General features: G+C 42.7%; 1 protein-coding gene across 1 annotated transcript in view; it reads right to left on the reverse strand.

Moving 5' to 3' along the window:
• Positions 1-14,449, reverse strand: part of TMEM164 (transmembrane protein 164) — a 74,948-nt gene extending 60,499 nt beyond the window's left edge. The window contains exon 1 of the mRNA XM_089678270.1: positions 14,016-14,449. Within this exon, the coding sequence (XP_089534396.1) occupies positions 14,016-14,414 (399 nt within the window). The 5' untranslated portion in view covers positions 14,415-14,449. The remainder of the gene's footprint in view (positions 1-14,015) is intronic.
• Between the last annotated feature and the right edge of the window lie 2,741 nt (positions 14,450-17,190).

A 17,190-nucleotide genomic window follows, 5' to 3' on the forward strand; every position in this document is an offset into this window, starting at 1 on the left:
TTTCCAAGGATGAGGGTGGGTAGCTCAGAGGAGAGGAAGAAGGGTAGACAGGCGGCAAAGTCATCAAGGAATTAGGATATGGAGCCAGGGGGCCTATAGATCACTGCAATCCTCAGGGGGGTGGGGGAGAAGAGTTGGATGCAGTGGGCCTCGAAGGAGGAGAAGGATAGATCCATTCACACTCAACCTAAGCATTTTCGCACTCCCAGGAACAGTTTTCATATATTTGCAGATGTCAGTATACAAAAGGACACACTCCTGTACAATTTGAGCCACAGAAGTTCTTTGTAGTTCTGAGCTGCACTTCATGTGTATGACAGTTCCGCACATCCTACAAAGCTATTTATTAAAACAAAAACAATGGAGGAATGAAAACAAGAACAGCAGAGATGTGATTGACCACTAGCAAGAACAATTCCACTTTTGTTCCTATTTAGTCTTTTTTTTTTTAACCCCACAGATGAACAGAAGCTGTTATGCCCAGGCTCATACAGGGTGGGACAAACTCTGGGAGTCAGATATCCAATATACCTAAAATATTAAGGCTCCCACTTTACTAATTTATCTGTGACCCTACTGGCTCATGTATGTTACACAAATGTGTCCACCATGACAAGAACCAGGTGAGTCTGGCGTGATCCTTTAACTTTGAAATATATCATAAGAAACACAAATCTACTATTGCTAGCCCCTCTTCCCAAAAATTCTGATTGTCTAGCTGTTGTTCTGGCTATAACCTTGATTTATTAACAGCGTACTCATTGGAACGTTGGACTTTTGGAAACCATGCACTGCTGCTATTTTTTGGTAACCACTGAAGAAGTTTTCCTACTATCGAATGGGAGCCCTGTGCATGTTTTTCTTTTTCCTGTGGCTATTGACTTTCCATACGTGACAGCGTGAGGGGGATTTTGAAGGGTGGGCTGTGATGGGAATTAAATGTGGGAGCTACTTACAGGTTTAAAAAGAAAAAAACAAAAAACACCACACACACAACACACCTTTGCTAGGAAAGCTTCCATTGTGGACCTCTCTGCTAGTTGCCTGGCTATTAGGCTGACCATCTAACCTCAATACTCTGAGCTCCTGACCTCAACCAAGTATGCATATCAGGAAAGTCAAAATCACTTATTTGTATACTAGTCCCAGATGAGTGGAACAAAGAATTAAAACTGAACTACAGACAAAACGTTCATTGTAGATAGAAGCCCTGTTAGTTTTTTGCCATTGGCGAGATTTTCATTCACTTCCTTTCCCATAGCAAAAACAGGAAAAGAGGAAAGGAATCCCTGGCTGTCACCAGGACTAGATTTCCCCTCTATTCTTGTTCTGGTAACAGCCCAAAATGTTGGATTTTGGTTCAATGTTACTCTCAGTTATAACTGTAAACAGGGCAAAAAGAGGGTGAATCTCCCAATCAGGGCCACTGACAGTGATAAAACCCCTCTCCACCCCATAAAAAGCTGGAAAAAAATAAATAAATTAAAGGCTCTGCCTTTAGTTACCCTAGGTTCACAGTGCAGTGTTTTCTGCAGCGTTTTCAGAAACGGAGTACAGTCCATTTACCAGGATTTCCTATGGAACAGGTTCACATCTCCGCGTTTTTACCCAGTGCGTTTTTTGGAAAGGGTCAGGTATTTTTTTTAACGCAAAACATTGCGTTTTTGGTTCTATAGACTTCAATGGGAACACTGCAGAAAAGCATGTATTGCATTTAAAATCTGCCTAGCAACAAGAAAAATTAAACAAAAATGAAAAAAAAAGTACAAAAACACAAGTCGCAATGCATAAATGCATCAAACACAACCTGCATAAGTGTAAACCTAGGCTAAGCTAGGATTCCTTTAGGCAGTTTGCCATGCAGCACTTTGGAGCTCCCACACCCTCCATGCTGGAATGTTTGCATTGTAATTATAGTATTTGTTAATAGGGCTGGTCCTCCTGCTTAGGAGCTGAAAGAACCTGGTTCAGTTATGAGTCAATTAGGAATAATTTTACTGTGCCTTGTGCTGTTCTAGTGGTGCAATTTGTTAATAGATTGTATTTCAATGTATTTCTATTTTAAACTGTGACTTACATGTCATGGGCTTGGATACTCAGCCTTTTCTCAATTTGTTTTACCCCAAAGCAACCCTTGAAATAATATTTCGGTCTCAGGAAACCCCTGCTAAAACTAATGTAATCAGGGGACAATGGAAAGGGAGGTCAGAATGCCACCCCTACAGATAAGATGAAAAGATCTTTGGTGTCACATCATTGGTTTTGCCAAATGGCATTGAGCCCATAACTATACAGGCACCGCCATAAAGTCAATCAGCGGCAGCTCAAGAAATCCCTAGCAACCTATGGAGGTATCCCAAGGAACACTGGTTTAGAATGGCTGCTCTACCTACCACTCCTGACAAGGGGACAAGTACAGACAGGAGATTGAGAAATGCATGCAAAGGAGAAGCAAGAAGTAACAGTGAAGAATTTAAAGAAGAAGCTGTACAAAGCCAACAAGAGACAGGTAAGTGGACCAAGGAAAATCAGGAAGGGTATTGAAGCCCACAAAATGTACTGTATATCAGATAAAAGTGGAGTTACACCTTAATGTCACCAATTAAATATGACAGCCACTTCAACCCAAAAAGCATACTCCGGTGTTTTGCGTATTTATTTATGCCTTGCCTTCATGCTCTTTTATTAAAATGACTATCACATGTGTATCTTCTTGTGTACTATTTCATGCAGATGTTTACCTTGGAAGTGATCACCTGGATCATCCAGACTAAGCTGTATGCATGAATGGACCAGAAATGAAATATGGAGACACCAAAACCTGACACTGAAGGTCCATTCACACTTTGCCATTGTTGCATTAAAAGTGCATTGCCATAAGGCCGTCTATTAATGCAAGCAAACGAGAATGAACAAAAAAGAATAAAAAAAAAAATTAAAAATGAACATGCATTTTCCAGAATGTAAAACATCACACAGTAGTGCATTCTCATGCATCACAGAGTGCTGCAATGCACGTGCATCAGAGCTGTGCTTCTTTAGTGTGTTGGGGTACTATTCAAAATGACTGGCACTGCAACACGATAATGCGCTTAGCAGCAATGAATGACTTATGGCAACATACAGCTGCTCGGGAGGGTGTTTCTAAAGTCTTAAGAAATATACTCGGTAAACCCCTATATGGTCTAGAGTCTGACCTCGTGGAGACCTTCAATTTCTGCGAAACTGAAAGACCCACATTGACTAAGGCCACACACTTCAATCCATTTGACATGGTTTCCTATAGGACATGTTCACATCTATGCATTTTCAGCAGCTGCGTTTTTGGATAGGGTCAGGGACTTTTTTCTTGCAGCAGATTGCAACATGCATAGATGTAAACCCAGCCTAAAGGGGTACAACCTGGAGGTGTCATTAGGGTTGTGGCCATTGACAAAATCACAGCATGGACAGTGGACCTAATTCTATCAGCGGCTCCTATGGGGGTAGGGCTACACCTGATTGCTAGGACAGCAGCATGTCTAACAGCTACCTTACAGGTACAGTGTATGTAAGAGTCAGAAACAAAGAAAGCAATACCATGACACCTATAAAATATACATGTGGATTATAAATGACCAAGTGATAGTGAATGCTGCCTTGTAGGCAGTAATAGCAGCTGCCCCTAAATAGTGAATGAACACTCAATGTAACAAATCGTGAATAGATAGGCACTTGCGCAATACAATATGTATCAAATAATATCAATGTGTGCTCCCAACACCATATGAATGGTTACTTGGTACAGGATATAGAAAAGTCCAAAAAATGTTATCTATAGAGAGTGAATAACAGTCCCATGTTATAGAGAGTGAATAACAGTCCCATGTGTTATAGAGAGTGAATAACAGTCCCATGTGTTATAGAGAGTGAATAACAGTCCCATGTGTTATAGAGAGTGAATAACAGTCCCATATAGACTCGCTTATTTTTTTTGGACTTTAATATATCCTGTACCAAGTAACCATTCATATGCACTTTGATATTATTTTATATATATTGTATTGAGCAAGTGCCTATCTATTCACAATCTGTCATGTAGGAGTCACGACAAGAAAATGTCTATCTTGTCAAATCGTTTTCCTAGTTCAAAGATTTTTAAAATGTAAACATAAGATATGGGGGGGGGGGGCACAAACCCCCATACCAGTAATTGAGAAGTCACCTGCCCGCACAGGGAGGAGTCACATAAATCTGGATAATAGGTAGATACAAATCAATTAAATATTTGGCAGATAGATTTGTTTTTCTACTAGAATGTGAGTTGTAAGAACATGCATGTGTAAAGGTTTTGGCAGTACAAGTCAGGGACAGAGGTAGAAACTATGACGTCTAGGATTCAGAAGCTGCTGATTGATTTGGATGGGGGAGAATTAAAAAAAAAAAAAAAAGGGAAGGGAGATGTGTACAGAAAAAAAGGAAAAGAGGGAGGGGGCGTCCCAAGAGTTGTGTTAGCCATGGTTTGCCAAATCGTTTTTAATGACATATTCTGTTCAAATATCCTTGGTGAATATGTCGGTCTGTTGGCAGACTTTATCAAAATAATTGGCTATACATATAAGATGCAGATCACAGAGAGAGAAAAAGAAGGACAGCAACAGACAGGTTAAAGTAATGGCACCCTTCAACAAGGTATTTAGAACACATTTCTGGTGGTGTGGATGTAGTCGGCAGCCTTGTGCCAAATTCATAAAAACTCTACAACATTTTCATTGTTAGTGCCAAGTTCTTGTTTGTAACACTTTTATGGCATGGTATTGTTTCGGTGATAGGGAAAGTGGAGGTAAAACAGACCTCTTTCATGATGGAGTAAAGTGTTGATTGTGTCACAATTTTAGTATTGCATCTTTGAGACAATTGTGTGAAAAAAAAAAATGGTCTTTAAAGCTGAATTGCATATCTTTTTCACAGTTACACTGGTCCAGCCATTCAGAGAACACTTTACACTTTCAAGTTCTCTGATTGGACAAAGTGGAGATTATGATGTCACCCCACCCTTCCACCTGGTCCAATCAGAAAATGCTTAGCTTCACTGAGAGACTGCAAAGTGTTCTCTGAATGGTGTCTGTGCCAAACAAGCGACCCCATGTATTCACTATGTATGCAGCAGGGCAGTTGCGTGGCATGGACGCCAAAATCAATCTCATAACAGTCCCTACTACTGTGATTTCCAGCTTTCACAGGCATTGGCAAGGTATGACATGTGCAAACTTTCATTGGTCCAATATAGCTGTGTGAAAATATGCATACCTGCAATTCAGGTTTAAGCTCTTCTGTAACCGATACTGGACACATTTCCATTACTCTCCCAACTTCTCCTAATAGCTTCTCTGGGTAGAATACTTCACCACTCACAGACAATATGCTTGCATCAGTTCAATCTGAGTAGCAACAGATTCACATACACACTACTGACACATACATGAATCTGTCACAAGTCCCACCATTTGTCACATCCCTACAAGACAGATTACTTATAAATCTCTATGACACGCTTTATGAATTCCAGAGAGTGTGTTTTATTCTTCCGAAGGTCTTGTAAGTGTGTGTTAGGCATCTGCTAATCTACCAAAGCAAACTCTTATTGGTCTGCACTAGAACAACTGGAAATACCAGTAAGTGCATCCACATAAGAATTATTGTGATCACCCACAGCAATCACCTATCAATTTATTAGTAGATGGAAAATGAATCAATCGGTAAGAAGCCAGCGTGCGACTTCACACCTATTACTGGTATGATATGAAAAAGCCTGTTAAGCCTAGTATACATGGGCCGAATGTCGGGCGGCATCAGCCGGTTCAATAAAAACCGTCTGACATTTGGCCCATGTGTATGGCAGCCGGTCCAACAAAAGTCAGCAGCTCAGCCAGCTTCTATCAAAGAGGCATGCCCGAAAGAGGTCTGCCGATCGGCTCCCGATCAGCGCTCAGACAATGGCTGAGTGCACTGACCGGCATGTTCTGACAGGGGGAGGGCCATCCAACTGTCAGAAGACAATATCACAGCGGGGGGAACGACATACTAACATTGGATAGCTAGTACAGTGGCTCCTCCTGAGCCCTGCAGTTTTTTTGCTCAGCCCACCGGGTTGAACGAAAAAAAAACAACAAACTGCTAGTGTGTACCAGGGCTTTACTCTGTAAGGCTACGTTCACACTAGCGTTGTGTGCAGGCGGCAGAGAGGCATTTGGGAAGTGTTTTTACCGCTTCCCAAACGCCTCTGCCAATTGTGCACATTACAGCACATGGTGCTGTTCTAACGGGAGCGTTTGCATTGCGTCGCAGAAAAAACGGACGCCTCTGGTCAAGTCAAGAGGCGTTGAAGCCTCCTATTCTCGTCTATGGTGCCGCTCCACAAACCCCCCGCAGTTGCGACGCGGTTGCGGGGCGTTTGCGGAGCGGTAACACCACTCAAACTGCATTATAGGCGTTTGTGGGGCGTTATTAACGCTCGGTAAACGCCTAGCAACCTCCGCTAAACCGTGCATGCAGCGTTTGCCGAGCGTTAAAAAAAACGCTCCGCAAACGCCGGACCAACGCTTGCCAAACGCTATAGGGGCATTTGGCAAGCGTTGGTAAAACAGCCAAGTGTGAACGAGCCCTAAGAGAAGCAAATGTATACATTGAGCAGCAAAGACCCTTATGTGCTTATTTAAAGCACCCCCGCCAGCCCAGGATGACAGATAAAAATAATGCCGTAAGTATATATAAAGCAAAGTTGGAGCTGATCAACATTACCTAACTGGTAATAGGTCATTGTATTGTACTTGCAGGAGCCTCCAAATCTCCGGAGTCTTCTATTACAAGGATTCTGGATATCATCAATGTTGGCACTGAGATACCACAATGCAATAGTAGCACTTCCAATAAGTGGATATGATCTGACATGACACCGTGACGTGGAGTGGGGCTTTTCTATCGGATGACTCCTTATTAAAGTCAATATATGATTTTACAAAAACGCGACATACTGCAAAGAGGGAATCTTTAGACAAAGTGCAGCCCTTTCTGTACCGTACATTGTTAAACAATGCTTGATGGTAAAGTGGTATATAAAACACACACTCATATAACTACATAAAATTGATAGGGGTGCAAGTGAAATCTTGAGGTGCCTTCTACCCCATACCATTGAGCTCATTGTTAGCTCGGCACCTGGCTGAATTTTTATGAAAGTAGCTCTGACTTTCTTTGCAGTTCTGTCACATGACAAATCATATAACAGAGCTGTAAAAGAAGCAGCAGTGCAAAGGCTGTGTGTGATGGAGCCACAAAAAACACCAAGATCTCAGTATAGGGAGCAGGTACAGGAACAGTGATTTCTATGGCTCACCTCTCTTTGAAAAAGGTAGTTTCATGACTGATGTTTCTTTAAACAATAATTAAGTATGCAACTAGTTAAGTCAGAACTCAGGGAGGTTCAATCCCTATCACCCGACACCCGGGACATGTAGTACCGGGCGTCGGGCAGGTAGTTTTTTGTCTACCTTTAGCCCCCCACATGAGGTCTCCCGGGCTCCGCTTGCCCATCTGCGAGCCCAGGCCTGGCTCACTGCCCCTTCTTGTCCTGACCTGGAAGTGACATCATAATGTCACTTCCGGGTCCCCGTTAAGAAATTCACGGCTATGAAAGCCAGGAAAGAATGTCATGCGGTGTGATGTGCGCTGCATTACATTTAGGGGAGCACAGGGAAGACATGCAAGATCTTTTAGACCCTGGATGCCTCAATAAAGAGAACTTGTCACCAAAAAAATAATCACATAGAGGACTTAGTCACCTATGTGATGGAAAAAAAAAATAGTTTTTTGTTTTTTTTTTTAATTGTAAAAAATGAAAGTTACACCCGAGCACATACCCCCCCCCCCCCAAAAAAAAATTGAAGCCCCCCACATATACGCACATACAAACATATTGTATCGATTGCGATAAACATGTCACATATCACCACGCACGCCAGAATGAAAGCAATAATTCTAGCACCAGACCTCCTCTGTCACGCTAAACTGATGACCTATAAGGAGCTTTAAAAGTGTTGACCTATAGAAAATATAGGGTACTGAAGTTCATTGCCATTTCATGAGCGCGCACAAATTTAAGGTTTGACAAGTTGGATATCAATTTGATGCAACCTCATCTATATTTTACAAAAAAAATAAAAAAATAGGGTAATTTATTGCTTTTTTTGTGCCCTAAAATTAACCTAACTGTATTTTTTACTGAAATTTTGCGGTAATATCATGCGACAAAAATTGTAACTACCACTATTTTATTCTCTAGGGTCCCTGCTTTCAGAAAATATGTCATGTTAGGGGGTTTTATGTAATCTTCAGGCCTAAAATGATTTTTTAAAGTTGTTAAAAAAAAATGCAAAAAAAGGCTCTGGCATCGAAAGAGATAAAGGATAAGCCCGACACTCCCCTTTCCTGAGGAGCAGCCAATCGGTGCTCATTACACTGCAAGGTCTCCCCCCTCCCTGCTAGTCCCCGGGTGCGGTGCTGGACACAGACAGGGAGGGGAGGAGATAAACAGTGCAATGTTAAACGTTTAAGTCGCCATAAAACCCCTTTTCTTTTTAAAATCCCCAGACATTCCTAATATCACTTCCGATTTAAAAACAGTTTTGGTTAAAATGTATTTATTTTTTTTATCTGGACAAGTAGATTGTCATGAGGGACAAGTAGATTGGAGCACCGATTTAGTCCCTGGACAAGTAGTTTTTTCAAAAATGTCCACACTCCTGGAACTGCTTATCTGCATACTAGTACTTGAAAAGTACTGAAGACATTGGCTCAACATGACAGCCAGGCAACCAACATTTTCAGAAGATCAGTGAGACACTGGAAGCTTATGTAATGCTCTCAGTACGATTCTTCTAATAGTGCAGTGCAACAAGAATGTTAGGAAACCATGTATCACTTATTATATGCCAATGTCCTTGGGGCCCTAAAGCTGATCACAGACCACTAGAGTTTCTCTTTCACTTAGTCTGGTGCAGACTAAGCAGGAAAGAGTTATTTTATTACAGGTACTTATATAGCGCTGTCAATTTATGCAGTGCTTTACATATATATTGTACATTCACATCAGTCCCTAACCCTCAAGGGGCGCACAATCTAAGGTCCCCAATTTACATTCATACATGCACATGCTAGGGCCAATTTAGACAGGATCCAATTAACCTACCAGCATGTCTTTGGAGTGTGGGAGGAAACCAGAGTACCTGGAAGAAACCCACGCAGACACAGGGAGAACATGCAAACTCCAGGCAGGTGGTGTCGTGCTTGGGATTCGAACCAACGACCCTAGTACAATCGTTTTCCCCACCCATGCTAAAGCAGTCCATGTATGGCCTAATACTATGAAACGGAAAACTCCAGCTGTGGGTGGCCCTATCAACACAACCTGGCCCAGCAAACTTCAATTCAGAAACTGCAGGTTCTGGACAACAACAAAAAAAAAGTCAGCTGAACCTGAACAGTGATGGCATCCAATCAGCTGCAGGTGCTAGCTGTCAGAATACAATATCCGGCACTGAGAGAGTCATTCATTCATGCTGTTTATCATGGATGGGGAAATCTATGGTGTTTAAGGGGTGCTAGGGGAAGCTGATATTGGAAGGTTTTTAACCTTAATGTAGAGAATGCATTAAAGTAAAAAAATAAAAATGTATCTTAAGAAGCACTTTAAGCATGCAACTTCTGGAGGGTTTTACCTCCTCCATGACCAGGGCATTTTTATTAATTAGCACTGTACTATTTTAACTGGCAATTGCTCGGCCATGCAATACCCATATGAAATGTATTTTTATTTTTTTTACACAAATAGAGCTTTCTTTTGCAGGTATTTAATTTTTTTTATTTTTTTGCTATACACGTGAAAAAAAGACTGAGAATTTTGGTTAAAAAAAACCCACAAAGGTTTTTCTGTTATAAAATCTGCAAACAAATAATCTTTCTTCATAAATTTAGACCAAAATGTATTCTGCTACATTTCTTTGGTAAAAATAACCCAAATTAGTGTAAATCATTTATACAATGTGAAAGTTATAGCATCTACAAACTATGTTATATATTTGAAAATTGATCAATTCTGATGTACTGATCCATTTATTGAGGCCCTAAAACGCCAGGGCAGTACAAATACCCCTCAAATACCCCCTTTTTGGAAAGTAGACAGTCCAGGGTATTTAGTGATGGGGATAGTGAGTTTTTTTAAGTTACCATTTTTTTGTCACAATTGTTTTTAAAATTAAGGCTCCATGTACACTAGAACGTTTATTCTACTGGCAGCAGAAAAACGCAAAATGTTCCAAAAAGACGTTAAACGCAGTACCGTGTTTAACACTTTGAGGCTTATTTATTTAATTGGCCAGAGTACTTGCCATTGAACTGAACAGATGCCCAAGCGCTAAATGTGGTTAGGCACGTTTACGACGAATTTTGAGTTTTTTTGGCCAAAGTGTTCCTCTCCTGAAGGCGATTCTTCTGCATTCAGGAGAGGGACGTTTAACTGCCCCTAAATCATGCTGCTGCTAAACTCTGATAAAAGCCTATGTGTGCATGGACAGCAATGCCTGAAAGAATATTGGTAGCCCATAATAACAATATACTTCCTGTCACTCCACCACAGGCTGGAAAACGAAAGCAACAATCTAATGTTAACAAGTCTGAAAAACAAGAATACCAAATGTCAGATAAACAAATACATGTGCATTGCGCTGTGTATCTTTCAGCATCCCTAGAATGCTTGTTGCACCACACCCATTCAATGAGAGCGGTGTCTGATGGATGGGTCCAGCACAGAGATCCTGCTTGTAATTACATTTATACATCGGGTCCCTAACCCCACACATAGGGCCCATCCACAGAGCCTTAAAGCATACATTAATGAATGATCAACTGTGCATTGTTGCCATGCATTTATAACAACACCCCATTACAGTACAAGGCTCCACACTACACACGTGTTGTTGCAGCTGCAGGTGTATGTTTGTGTATTAAAGTGTGCTGCCAGCTCATTAAAAATGAATGGACTGCCTTAAAAATATACACAAAACGTGTGAATGGGCCCTCAGTGAGAGGCCTTCTACAGTGACAAGGGAGTGACAGCACATCTGGGAGTACAGGAGTAGGGGGTGTATGAGAACCAAAAGATCAGATCAAAGGATGACCCCCCCCCCCCAGGTTCACCCAACACCTAGGTTTGCTGATCAAAACATGTTGAGCAATTACCCCCCAATACCACCACTGAACTCCACCGATCTCCATTCAGATCCACACAGAAGATCAGACACTTTGTTGTCTCCATACAATGTACACGCTGTTTCCTCCTCTACTAATCCTGATGTCACAGTCTACTTCAGTGTATATCTATAGTAAAAAGGTGTTCTAGGAGATGTATGGACAGGTTAGGTAGGGTTGTATGTACAGGTAGAAGTAGGATTAGGAGGTGTAGGCAAACGGTAGGGTTAAAGGGGTGTAGGATGAAGTAGAATTAGGAGCCATTAGTGTTCCACAAGGCGTAGGCAGAGGCGGGGTTATGGGAGGCAGAGGCAGAGGTGGGGTTATGGGAGGCGGGGTTATGGGAGGCAAAGGCAGAGGTGGGGTTATGGGAGGCGAAGGTAGAGGCAGAGGTGGGGTTATGGGAGGCGAAGGTAGAGGCAGAGGTGGGGTTATGGGAGGCGAAGGTAGAGGCAGAGGTGGGGTTATGGGAGGCGAAGGTAGAGGCAGAGGTGGGGTTATGGGAGGCGAAGGTAGAGGCAGAGGTGGGGTTATGGGAGGCGAAGGTAGAGGCAGAGGTGGGGTTATGGGAGGCAAAGGTAGAGGCAGAGGTGGGGTTATGGGAGGCAAAGGTAGAGGCAGAGGTGGGGTTATGGGAGGCAAAGGTAGAGGCAGAGGTGGGGTTATGGGAGGCAAAGGTAGAGGCAGAGGTGGGGTTATGGGAGGCGAAGGTAGAGGCAGAGGTGGGGTTATGGGAGGCGGAGGTGGGGTTATGGGAGGCAAAGGTAGAGGCATAGGTGGGGTTAAAGGTGTATGTACAGGTACAGAAGTAGGGGGGTTAGATGTATGCACAGATAGGTGGTATAGGTACAAGCAGAGATAGTGTTATATGAGGTGCATGTACAGAGGTAGGGTTAGGTGTATGTACAGATAGGAGGTGTATGTACAGAGGTAGGGTTAGGTGTATGTACAGATAGGAGGTGTATGTACAGAGGTAGGGTTAAGTGTATATACAGCAGTAGGGTTAGGTGTACGTACAGATAGGAGGTGTATGTACAGGTACAGAGGTAGGGTTAGGTGTATGCACAGGGCTAGGGTTAGGTGTAGGTACAGAGGTAGGGTTAGGTGGATGTAATGAGGTAGGGTTAGGCGTATGTACAGATAAGAGGTGTATGTACAGGGACAGAGGTAGGGTTAGACGTATGTACAGGTGCAGAGGTAGGGTTAGGCGTATGTACAGGTACAGAGGTAGGGTTAGGCGTATGTACAGGGTTAGACGTATGTACAGGTGCAGAGGTAGGGTTAGGCATATGTACACGGGTAGGGTTAGACGTATGTACAGGTGCAGAGGTAGGATTAGGTGTATGTAAAGATAGGAGGTGCACGTACAAGTACAGCGGTAGGGTTAGGCGTATGTACAGGTGCAGAGGTAGGGTTACGTGTATGTACAGGTGCAGGGTTAGATGTATGTACAGGTACAGAGGTAGGCTTAGATGTATGTACAGATAGGAGGTTTATGTACAGGGGTAGGGTTAAGTGTATGTACAGGTACAGAGGTAGGGTCAGGTGTATGTACAGATAGGAAGTGCATGTACAGGTACAGAGGTAGGGTCAGGTGTATGTACAGAGGTAGGGTCAGGTGTATGTACAGGTATAGCGGTAGGGTCAGGTGTATGTACAGAGGTAGGGTCAGGTGTATGTACAGAGGTAGGGTCAGGTGTATGTACAGAAGTAGGGTCAGATGTATGTACAGAGGTAGGGTCAGGAGTATGTACAGATAGGAGGTGTATGTACAGAGGTAGGGTGAGATATATGTACAGTTATAGCGGTAGGGTCAGGTGTATGTACAGATAGGAAGTGTATGTACAGAGGTAGGGTGAGATGTATGTACAGTTATAGCGGTAGGGTCAGGTGTATGTACAGATAGGAGGTGTATGTACAGAGGTAGGGTGAGATGTATGTACAGTTATAGCGGTAGGGTCAGGTGTATGTACAGATAGGAAGTGTATGTACAGAGGTAGGGTGAGATGTATGTACAGGTATAGCGGTAGGGTCAGGTGTATGTACAGATAGGAAGTGTATGTACAGAGGTAGGGTCAGGTGTATGTACAGAGGTAGGGTCAGGTGTATGTACAGGTATAGCGGTAGGGTCAGGTGTATGTACAGATAGGAAGTGTATGTACAGAGGTAGGGTCAGGTGTATGTACAGAGGTAGGGTCAGGTGTATGTACAGAGGTAGGGTCAGGTGTATGTACAGATAGGTGTATGTACAGGTATAGCGGTAGGGTCAGGTGTATGTACAGAGGTAGGGTCAGGTGTATGTACAGAGGTAGGGTCAGGTGTATGTACAGATAGGTGTATGTACAGGTATAGCGGTAGGGTCAGGTGTATGTACAGAGGTAGGGTCAGGTGTATGTACAGAGGTAGGGTCAGGTGTATGTACAGATAGGTGTATGTACAGGTATAGCGGTAGGGTCAGGTGTATGTACAGAGGTAGGATCAGGTGTATGTACAGAGGTAGGGTCAGGTGTATGTACAGGTATAGCGGTAGGGTCAGGTGTATGTACAGAGGTAGGGTCAGGTGTATGTACAGAGGTAGGGTCAGGTGTATGTACAGATAGGAGGTGTATGTACAGAGGTAGGGTGAGATGTATGTACAGGTATAGCAGTAGGGTCAGGTGTATGTACAGATAGGAAGTGCATGTACAGAGGTAGGGTCAGGTGTATGTTCAGATAGCTGGTGTGATACTGACCTGTAGCATGGTGACCACGTGACAAGGATTTAAGAAGTAAATGACAGTTCTGGTTGCGAACTTAAAGCCGACCTCCACCCCGAAGGTCAGGCAGACTGCCACCAGCAACAGGTTCTTCCCCAGACTGTCCGGCCGGCCGCACACAGCGGGCAGTTCCCCTTCCCCGTGCTTGTTGCGGACGATCCTGCTGAGGGACAGTCCGATCTCTCCGGCGGACACGATGAGCAGCACTAGGCTCTCCACAAGTCGCTGTGTGTCCGGTAAGAATGAAGCACACTCGGGCCCCCCATTACCGGCCAGGCTGGGGTCCACCCCTCCATATAACCAGTCCGAGTAACGGGACATGCTGTCCTTCCTCAGCACACCCAGCACGGCTCCGCTGCCTTCCTGTTGAAACATCAACTGCACGGCCCGGGTACCTCCGACAACAAGGAGGAGCGGGAGGGGCGGGGCAGTGGTGCTGGGGCGAGAGCATCCTCTGCATCCCTTTGTATGTGCACGAGCTTTATTGCTTTATTCCTGCCCGCCTATAGGTGGCGCTGTACCATTTAGTTGTATTATTACTAGTAGTAGTAGTAGTAGTAGTAGTTGTAGTAGTAGTAGAGCTGTAGAGGCCAGATACGGGGGGGGTTACTAAAGGTGGCGCAGCTGTGGATGGCAACCAGTCACCTTCAAGATTTCATACTATGTACAAGGAAAAGGAAACCCGTTCCAAAACCATTAGCTTACATTGACACTAATGCGGTGCGGGAAATTCTGTGATCTGTACACATTTCCCGCACCGCATTTCAATCTCACTGCCTTTCCAATCTGCTGCGGGTGTTAATACAAAGTTAATGACACCCAAATACAGGCCACTAACGCAGTGTGTTTGCCTACACCAGATCACACTGGATGGCATGCTACAAAACAACCATTCCATCACTGCAGCTTTAAAAAGGTGCATGCACGTCTTTGGTGCAACCTACACCCATTCAAAATGAATGGGTTCAAATCGCACCTAACTGAATCACATGTGAATTGCAGAGGAATGTGGTGTGGTTCCTGTGCAATTCACCTGCAGTGTACAGTGTGAACCAATCTATGTGCATAATATATCATTTAATCACTTCAATACTGGGCACTCTCTTACCCCTTTCCTGCCCAGGCCAACTTTCAGCTTTTGGCACTCTCACAGTTTGAATGACAATTGCACGGTCATGCAACACTATACCCAAAGTCAATATTTTCATTTTTTTCACACAAATAGAGCTTTCTTTTGGTAATATTTAATTACCACTGAGTTTTTCAGTTTTTGCTAAATAAACAAAAAAAGACCAAACATTTTGAAAAAAAAAACAGTTTTTCTTAGTTTCTGTTATAAAATTTAGCAAATAATAATTGTTCTTCATAAATGTAGGTCAAAATGTATTCTGCTACATTTCTTTGGTGAAGTTACCCAAATTAGTATATATTATTTAGTCTGTAGGAAAGTTATAGAGTCCACAACCTATGGTATATATCTGAAGATATCCCCCAAATTACCCCTTTTTGGAAAGTAGATAGTCTGCAGTATGTAGTAAGAGGCATAGCAAGTTTTCTGAAGGTGTAATTTTTTGTCATCATGTTTGGGAAATTTCACAATTTTTCACCATGCAGTACAGTGTCATCATATAACTGGTGTAGTGGTGATCAGAGACACTGACTAATGACCGTGCAAAAAAAAAAATATATATATATATAAATTTTTTATTATTTTTTTTATTTTGTAACAATTTATTAAAACACAGTGACCAGAGTAATATAATGTTACCATGGTAACATTGTACTACTCTGGGGAAGTTATCAGTATTTGTTTTTTTTTTTTTTACACATTATGATTGGGGATCTTGAAAGACCTAGCAAGGATCCTGTGAGTATTCCAGCCAGCTTCTACGTCTATTGTAAAAATGCCTCCATTTATTCCTATAGGTGGCCTGTACTCATTGTGGCCTCAAGGCAACCATAGGAATGAATATTGAGTATGCGCAGTAGGAAGAGGAGATGGCCAGGATGCTTCCTTTGCAAAGGTGGTGCTGGGCCACCCAGCGAAGAAGGCTGAAATGGGGGTGAAGGTAAGTATTTTACCAGACGGGCTGCATTAAGGAGGATTACCCAAAGGACAGCATAATAAATGTAAAATTTTCGATTCTTTGTTAACAGCTTGGTGGTTTTGTATTCCTTACTGACTGCCTCATTCATGTACATGCATTTATCTTTTTTTATGCTTGCATCTTATACTACTGTTTCGCACCTATGTGCCTTTTTCTTGTGCTGTTTTGATCTTCAAGTGGCTATACTGTTACTGTTGTCTATCCTTTAATAAAAATCGTTTGTAAAAAAATAAATAAATTAATGTAACGTTGTCCTTTAAGACCACCTTTAGGGTTTACAATAGAATGCAGTGCAGGAAAGACACATTCCATGTGTGTTTTCCGCAGCGCACACAAACACACTACCCTTGCAAGATGCACGTGGATGCCATTAATTGTTAATGGCACCCCATATGCATCTCGCAAGTGCAGCATGTGTTCGGCCACCAAACCACATGCTACCGCAGTACCAGTGCCCATGCTACTTTTTCTGTGTTCTGGTATGTTTGGCAGTCCATTGAAGTAAATGGGCTGTCAAATTCGGAAGGTGTGGGACCACACAGGAACGCGCCCATTCTACTGTGAACCAGCCTTTACATCTCTCCTATTTTCTTCTTTGGTGTGGCTTTCAGTAAAACAGACCTGTGCAGAGAATAGTGTGCATGACCATTTACTGATCCATGGTTTAAACTAATAGGTTACTGGAAAAATATCTTTTAAAACAAAAAAGAACAGGTCAGTAAAATGAGGCTTGATTTTCTGGCAGTAGATATTATCACTCACATTAATTCATTTGTAATTGAAAATGACCATTTAGTGTAACCAGGCAGTTTTTCATCCTATTATCATTGTCAGTACACAGTGGACTTTCTAAAGGTTCACACTCTGAGAAATACTGCATATTATGGCGTGTTGCCATGGCACCATCAGGAGCCTGTGCAAGAGCTGTGATTGCCACAACTATTATTGGAGATGGAACTGTAAAGATAACATAAAAGGATGGAGCTACAAAGAGAAGTGGGAGACAGTAAGACTTTTTCTATCTGGGTTTAACTCCAGTTTTA

The sequence above is a fragment of the Staurois parvus genome, unplaced genomic scaffold, assembly GCF_062004578.1.
Source record: "Staurois parvus isolate SC_StPar_1 unplaced genomic scaffold, SC_StPar_1.0 ptg000202l, whole genome shotgun sequence".
NCBI classification, from domain to species: domain Eukaryota; kingdom Metazoa; phylum Chordata; class Amphibia; order Anura; family Ranidae; genus Staurois; species Staurois parvus.